The sequence below is a fragment of the Lolium perenne genome, chromosome 1 (assembly GCF_019359855.2).
Source record: "Lolium perenne isolate Kyuss_39 chromosome 1, Kyuss_2.0, whole genome shotgun sequence".
In the NCBI taxonomy this organism is placed as follows: Eukaryota; Viridiplantae; Streptophyta; class Magnoliopsida; order Poales; family Poaceae; genus Lolium; species Lolium perenne.
In genome coordinates this window covers 208420656-208428717 of record NC_067244.2, presented here as the reverse complement: position 1 = coordinate 208428717, position 8062 = coordinate 208420656, and the positions used below count along the sequence as shown (strand labels likewise).

At 42.8% G+C, this 8062-nt stretch overlaps 2 protein-coding genes across 2 annotated transcripts in view; both read right to left on the bottom strand.

The window, feature by feature from the left end:
* Positions 1 to 1066, bottom strand: part of LOC127322279 (S-(+)-linalool synthase, chloroplastic) — a 3255-nt gene extending 2189 nt beyond the window's left edge. Inside the window, exons 1-3 of the mRNA XM_051351145.2 lie at positions 731 to 1066; positions 302 to 527; positions 1 to 168 (exon numbers count right to left, since the gene is read on the bottom strand). The exon at positions 1 to 168 is cut by the window's left edge and continues 205 nt beyond it. Of these exons, the coding sequence (XP_051207105.1) occupies positions 1 to 168; positions 302 to 527; positions 731 to 904 (568 nt within the window). The 5' untranslated portion in view covers positions 905 to 1066. The remainder of the gene's footprint in view (positions 169 to 301; positions 528 to 730) is intronic.
* A 2424-nt stretch (positions 1067 to 3490) lies between these two features.
* Positions 3491 to 6843, bottom strand: LOC127322263 (uracil phosphoribosyltransferase). Its single transcript, XM_051351143.2, has 11 exons — positions 6504 to 6843; positions 6312 to 6390; positions 6085 to 6143; positions 5833 to 5910; positions 5660 to 5741; positions 5084 to 5132; positions 4576 to 4637; positions 4167 to 4234; positions 4031 to 4086; positions 3908 to 3955; positions 3491 to 3804 (listed from the first exon to the last, which is right to left on the bottom strand). The coding sequence occupies exons 1-11, from the start codon at positions 6756 to 6758 to the stop codon at positions 3753 to 3755; spliced, it is 888 nt and encodes a 295-aa protein (XP_051207103.1). The 5' UTR covers positions 6759 to 6843; the 3' UTR covers positions 3491 to 3752.
* Between the last annotated feature and the right edge of the window lie 1219 nt (positions 6844 to 8062).

Genomic DNA, 8062 nt, shown 5'->3' with positions numbered 1-8062 from the left:
TAATTGCAATTCTAAGTTGCTTGCTTGAGAATTCTCTTGCCTTGAAGAGTGAAGCCTCACCCACGTTGAGGTGTGACATATCTTGCAAGCTCAGCAACCCTCTGATGTGTTTGCTATGAGCAAGGTTGAAATCGTCATTACCGTTTGCAAACTTTTGAAGGACCTCATCTGCCATGACGAGGAGAATGGTTTTAGGTAAGTAATATACAATTAATGAAAATTTCGTTCAAGAGATGTGCTTTAGCAGAAGGTACAAATGGAAATTGTACGACTCAACACGAGAAACTTGCGTTTTGCTGACCTGCTGAAACAGAATAACCAGCTTCTCTCATTAACCTCATGGAAAGTGCTGCATCTTGGAGATTGCCGCTATGGATGAGATCCACGCATGAGTTCACAACGTTGTCGATCTCGTCTTGGAAATAATGGTCGATGCAGAGGCGCTTGAGGTGATCAACAGTGGCTAAAACCCCCCGGGTTCTCTTGGGATGTTGACGCAGCAATGCTTGCACACTTGTTATGCCCTCCTTGTGTTGCACATGGAGCAAATTTCTTATAAAATGAAATACTGAATTTGGAGAAGTGTGGTATGTATCATAATACCATGTTGATTTTCATCCATTTGCATTTGTAACAAAATATAAGAAATTTTAATGAGCTAAAATATCCCACTAAAACGTCTTATATTTTGGTACAGAGGTTATCGTGCAAAAACGAGGGCAATGCATACCTGAAAGTCCAAATCGTTGGACAGCTCATGAGACGTGGGCTCCCGGCCGGGACATATCACCGGCGAAGGGTGGAAGAAGCCACGGCTGCGGTGGCCGCCATTTCCAGCCATCGGTGAAGCTGAATAGAGTGGTTGCCCAACGGAAGAGAAGGAGAACATACGCGCAGGAGCCATCAGTTGCTTAATACTACCTTCTATCTAGCCTGTAATGCCGAAGAAGTATAGCTGTTACTCTGTTAGGTCTCGTGCTTTTGGGATGGATGACATGGGATGTGTATGTATGCTCTCAGCCTCTCATGTCCCCCGAATTTATAGAAGAGGAGTGCTTGACTGCTTGCAGCATATCCATGGATCCCTCGGATGCGCATGACTGATCAGTAAGTGCGTGAACTGGGAGAACGCTAAGGTCTGTGCCACGCAATGCCTCAGGTGATACACGTGGCCGTGTGGAAAAATTCACAAAATGTGCACGTACGGTTGTAGCGTGTAATACTGTAATAGCTATCCCAATGACATGCACCGACCGAGTCACTGTCATAGGGTACGTTGGGTCTAGGGCTTCTTGCTGGAGTGTAGAAATCTAAATATTTCCCACACACTTCTATTTGGAGGACAAATCTTTTCGAAAAATTTGGAGGACAATTATCAATTTACCGAAATCTGCCATTTGGTCCTTTGTTTTGAAAGTTCTTCCTCTTATGCAAAGTTCTATTCGTCTTCAAGTTGCCAAAGGTAACTCAAGTATTTGGTCCTCACCTTGGGTGCCCGGATGGGAAGAATATTTATGATCATCTTTTAACCCAAGCAGGTTCCATTTGACCTACTATTGCTAAAAATCTTTAGCATCATGACACAAAACAATGGAATGAGCAAAATATCGTTTCTCCTTTTCACGATGACTTCAAAAACAAAGATTTACAAATTCCCATTATGAATGCCGACTTTGCTGATGAAATTTGGTGGATACACACACACCTAATGCTCAGTGTACGACAAAGAGTGCATGGAAATGTTCTTTTACAGATTACCGGAAGCAACTCCAAGGAATTAGTTTCTGGCGAGGAGAACAAAAGCTGGTGGAATGTGTGGAGCAATAAAAAGCTAACATATGGCATACAATATTGTAAGTTTGGATAGGCTCAATGGCCTTCTCCGTTCCAATCTAATTACTTATATATACAAATTACCGGGGGGATGGGGGGGGGGGGGGGGGGGGAACTTCCTGTACAAGTTGCGGTTACAAGAGATATACATGAAATACAACTGCATCTCTACTTGCCTAATCTAATGTGATCAGCGGACATTCGCGTGGAAGCCAAGCCGGTTCGACCGGGCCCTCGCCATGTTCATAAAAAAGAGAATACATAATAGTATCTCATATGCCACATCGAGTAATTAACCAACTTAGTGAGAACAATAAGCCCGGTCAGATACGTAACAACCCACGTATGCGTCATAGGTACGAGGTACACACACCTACTCATGCAGCCACAAATGAATCCGAGTTCATGTGACAGGCAGGACACGTTCCTGTCTCCATCTGGCGCTGGGAGGTAGACAACCAAATCTGCGCAATACGTACGACGCGCGCACACCTACTCCTGCAGCAACAAATGAATCTGAGTCCATGTGACAGGCAGGACACGTTCATGTCTCCGTCTTGCCCTGGGAGGTAATTGGATCTTGTGCTCTGCCGATGGGTAAGTCTTTGGTTGCCTCGCTCACAGGTAAAATGTGGTACGGACTGACTAACTACCATAACTAAGTTTGGCTTATTGGCCAGCAACAGGCCGGCCGGTTCTATCAGAATTCAGAAGTACTGAGCCGCATATGCCATAAGAGGGGCGCATGTAACATGTGTACTGTTGTCATGTCACGGGTGGAGGTCCTCCATTTTTCTGTTTTGCATGAGCTTTTTCGAATTGATGTTAATTGCTCACATACAACCTTGCCAAGTAAGATTGTTGTCGCCACATGTGAATGCGAAAACGAGAGATTCCTCGCGAAGAATAGGCATGGTCTTGTGTAGTGAGTAAATCTAGGGAATGACCGGGCGCTTCCTCCACAGTCAGAACAACATTAAGACATGTGATCTGGTCCGTCCGTCTATCACCATGACCCCAGCCGAGTAGCAACATTATACATTATTGTACCATTGCAACACCGCCACAACATTTTTTCAGGGAGGGGTGGAAATTATACAAAATATCCTGACACAACTGTTGTTTCAGGGAGGTGTCAAAAATACTAACCTCGCACAACTTCGGCAATGCAGAAGTAGGGCACGGAAGAATTGGTCCACTCCAACGCAGACCAATGTCGATCCTGGAACAAAAAGGAAAATAGCAGTTGTTGATGTTGGGTGGCCTGCAAGCCGTGCTCGTGTGGGCATCTCGTCGGCTGCATGAAGGTGTCTATTAAAAGCACACCTCTTCCTCTCTGAGACATGAAGGAAGTGAAACAGTTAAATTCTGTTCCCAGCTCCTCGTTTTCTCTAACTCTCATTCCTCTTCGTCTATTTCTCATCCCAATTCCCCTACCCTGACGTCACCTCTCGAGCTCTTAGGTTCAGGATGTCACGCACAGTGGCGGAGCTAGAGCTTTTGGCACCGGGGTGACTACGGGTGCCACACCAGCTAAAGAACATCTTTTACAGAGTGCATACATGGAAAATAATTCTACCCGGTGTCCAATGCACCCTCTTAGCCTCAAGTAGATCCGCCACTGGTCACACATGCTTCAGGGACAGATATCATCACATACACAGAAAAAACAGAACATCCCTTAAGAACCAAACTGTTTTTCAGGCGAGACGTCAGAGTTAGTCATATATATTATAACCATACAAAATGGATAATTACAAAGTGATAATAATCGAAAGTAATATTACCGAGAAGGACAAAAGTCTGGAATAAGGCAATACAATCGTAACTCTTAAGTACTCCAATAAGGCAATCCTCAAAAAATTAGTATATACGATTCTCACTGGTAGAACTGTCCGCGTCAAAACTGAAGTGTCTGATTATGTAGCAAAGCTTCTATCACCAGCATCTCCCAACCCCGGAACTATGTACCTGTTGGTACAGATGAACAATGTTAGCCATTGCTTCATTGGATTGCTTGCCTGACCTACGAACCAGATGCATTAGCTTGAACAACGGAAGGTTAAAACAGTACCCTTTCTCATCTACTTCAGAATCGATCATTCCTGCGTACACATGGAGCCTGGAGACCCAAAAAAAGAGAGAGTAAACACTAGCAGCCTGCTATACAGACATGGGCATGGCTTGTCATTCTTACCCAGGGAACTTGTTGCTGAGCTTTGTTAGTGCAGGAGGTGCCGCAACAGCTGATATCTGCGCCAGAAGGACAATAGGTGTTGAGTTCACTGAACAAATAACTGCTAAATAAATATAGAAGAGTTCAATGAACTTACAACTTTAATTTGTTTGCTTGTAACCCCACGTTCAATCAACAAGTCAATAGCAGCAACAATTGTCCCACCTAAAGGTATATAAGTTAAACATAGAGTCGTCATATTTATGTGTTAGCATACCAACAATTCTACTAACTAGACCAACCTATAACTAGTAGTCCTCTCTTTGATGACTCAAAATAAGCATATTTGAACTCTCAAATAGTACAACTAATATATTCTCACTACCAATTTCATTACAGAAACTGCTCAGGTACAATGAATTATATTCTTTGAGGAGACTAATTTCCGGTCACTTGAGATAATAATGAACAATATTGTATATGAAGGACAAGCAGAAACATATTGAAATTGGTATTCCAAATTAAGCAAAAGATATATATATAGTTTAGTTAAAGTTGACGATTACCAGTGGCCAGCATTGGATCAACAACCAGCACACGGGTTCCCTCTGGAATCTTGTCTGGTAAGCTGCATTAAATAAGAGAGTGAATAAGAAGAAAGATTATGAAACTACTTGAATTTGCATAGGCGTTTACATTGTTCTGCAAGGATAGATGAAATAGAAGAACTTAACAGCAAAAAAGTTAACAAATAGAAATTATAGTAAATAGCTAGTAGGTACTACCAGGTAGCATTGCTTTGACAGGTTTACAATAAAACTAAATAGCAATGGGACCCCAAATATTTGCGTGCTTTACTGTGTATCGTCCAGACTTGCATAGTTAAAGTACTACATAATTGTATATCCAGTTCCAGAACAAATACTGACTTAAGTACAGAGGTTCAGTAGGGACTCAAGAATCTAGTGTCAAGCATAATCACTCTGTGAATTACAATGGCCCTATGGCTAATAAAAAACAACACCTAAAAACCTAAATAAGAGCTTGCAAGATGAGATAGAGCTTAGCACATACTTGTTGAGATATATTGAAGGTTGAAGTGTTTCTTCGTCCCTACGTAGTCCTTCATGTTCAATAAAACGGCAAGATAAGAATAATGGTACATAGCTCTCAAGGTGCATGTAATTATGTAACTTTGGTGTAATTGACAAATAAACTCCCAAAAGTACAGGATTCAACAAATTTGGCTTTATATAATTGCTACATGCACAAAACATGTATTTCTTAGTTTGAAAAAACATTCTGCATGTTCTGAACATTATGCTACTGGGCACAACCATGCAAACATTAAGTGCAGAATATTCAACAACATTATTTAGAGAAACAAAATAATTTATATTGGACCCCTATAGGGCGTGAATGTGCCCAAATAAGTCCCCGCGAGCGACCTCACCAAAAAGTTGTCAGGGTAAAAAATTGTGCGGATCATCGCGCTGCGGGCCCGATAGGATTTGGGTTTATATTAGATTGTTGGAACTGGGCATGCAGCCAATGCAAGCAACATGTAAACATGATGCTGCAGGACTTTGGACATCTAATAAGACTGACCATTACTATCTAATAAGACTAACCACTATCTAAGCAACTTACCAAGGTGATAAGTCTTGGTGGCTGGCAGCACTGATGACACATTTTCAGCTAGAGCAAGACCAGCTCTCAGAATGGGAACAACCTGTTAGACATACTAATGAGAAGAGTAAATATACTAATAGACAGACACTACGAACGGCAAATACATATCTAGTGTCTAGAAATGGACTTACCATAACCGGCTCCCTTGGATCAATAAATTCAACACTTGAAACAGCTACGGGTGTCTGGATCTCTCCTGTGATTGTGGGCTGCAAGGATTTTAACACATCTTAGCATCACATCATTCTCTCTACAATGAAGTGCTGGAAAATTCAGGCATTCGCCATTCAACCAGGTATATATAAATATCAATGCCATTTCAAAACTTTACAGATTGAAGATGCCTAACGAAAAATGCTTAGCCATGCAAGGTTTCCACTGACCAGCCAATCCCTGGAGGCCTCGTATACGAGCAGACGGCCAAGCTCCGCCATAGCACTCCCTACACCAAGGTACAACAACCATCTCATTTTAGAGGCGCGCAAACTAATTCTTACATGTATACGAATTCACCAGCACCGACCTCCTCCAACCCACGGTTAAACAATTTGGTAAGCAACGAATTGTCACTATCTAGCTCGTGACAGGTAAGTCATTCAGAGGCACTCACTGAAGACGGCGCAGGGCGTCTGCTCGTTGCGCAGGACGGAGACCCAGTGCTTTATCAGCGGGTGCGGCGGAACGAACACCTGCGAAACAAACGCACCGCAATCAGAGGAGGCTGCTGCTAGGTAAGCGCGCACGCACGTGCACGTGCGAACGAATTAACCGAGCCAAGCGCCGAGAGGAGTCAGATCCGCACCAGCATCTGGCCGCCAGAGGCGGGCGACTTCGCTCCGGTGGCAGCGTCGGCGCTCGCCGCCCTCGCCACCGCCAGGCACGGCCGGGGCCTGTGGGCGTGGGCGAGCATCGGGGCCGGCGCGAATTTGACGAGCGCACGGGAGGGGAGGGAGCAGGAGGCTGGAGTGGGGCGGCGCGGCGCGCATGGGCGGCGACGGAGAGGCGCTCCCGCGGCCGCGGCCGCGGCCGTGGCCGTGGAGGGCGACGGCGACGGCATCGCGAGGGCAGAGTCGGGCGGATGCGGGCGAAAGCGAGAGCAGTGAGGAAGGGTGCGACGGTGGGATACGGTGGGGTCGCCTTTCGTTTCGGCGCATCTCGAGGTGTCGTCGCTGTGTTTTAACTAACTGTGCGTTATTTTTCCAAATTAATTGAAGTTCTGCCTTTAATTTAGCCTATAGTTTGAAAATATTAGTTGTAATAAATTTAGTGAAACGGATTTGATGTTGATACATTTTCTACAGATTTGATCAAATATAAAGGTTTTGACTTAGGGTGAAGCTAGACTTTCAACTAATTTAGAATGAAGAGAGTACATATTTTCTTTCCGAGAAAAATAACAACAAACTTCAGCACCTTAAACTGATGTAATTTTATATTCCCTCCCTCTGAAATTAACTAACACACATTTGTGTAGATTCGTATGTATCTACATATTAAAATGCCTTTAGATACATGCGAATTCAAACAAAATGTTACTCAGTTAATTGAGGGAGTAACATATTCAGTTGTGGTGGTGGTAGAGACACCATGCCACAAGGGTGTGGATGCACTAGAAAGTACAAATGTAGTTTGAGCTACATGTACCTCTTTATTTATTTTTTTGAAAAAATTGTAAATGGATTTGTGAAGTTTTAGAGAAATCTGAAATATGTTACTAGATGTTGGTAACAATGTACTGTACCAACTTAAAAATTATCAACTCGGATAACTTTGTATTTTGGACCATACAAAAAACAAAAAAGCATTTTCTTGGTGATTTCAAAATTTGCAATGTTCACTAATTTAGATCCATACTTTTTTCACTTTCGAATAGCCTAAAATATAAGGTACTTGATCCATATGAGAATTGGATACTCGTAATTGCGTACATCGAGGATTTTTTCTTCGACTTTTCAAAACTTTGAAATGCAATTTTCATTTTTTGAAAAAAAACGAGCTAAATGTATCTTGGGCTACAAAACGTCACACTCGTGGTCGTGGATGCATTGATATATCAATATTGAGTCTTACGAAATTTAGTAGTTGTGCATTGCGCCTACACCCCAGAGAGAAGCAACAAAAACTATTTGTCGATGACCATGGACAATGACATTGCAAATCCAACGATGAGATTCAAGGGCACATAGGCTTTTATGATAACGCAAAAGATAGAGAGGACGATGTTTCGATACATAACTTGAAATAAAAGAAAAGTAAGATGTTGACCCAAAAAATAGCAAGAAAGAAAACCCTGCGGAGCACTTACTACAAACCCTTTAGACAGTTTCATAAATGAGCACTTAAGGACTAATAATGGGGATC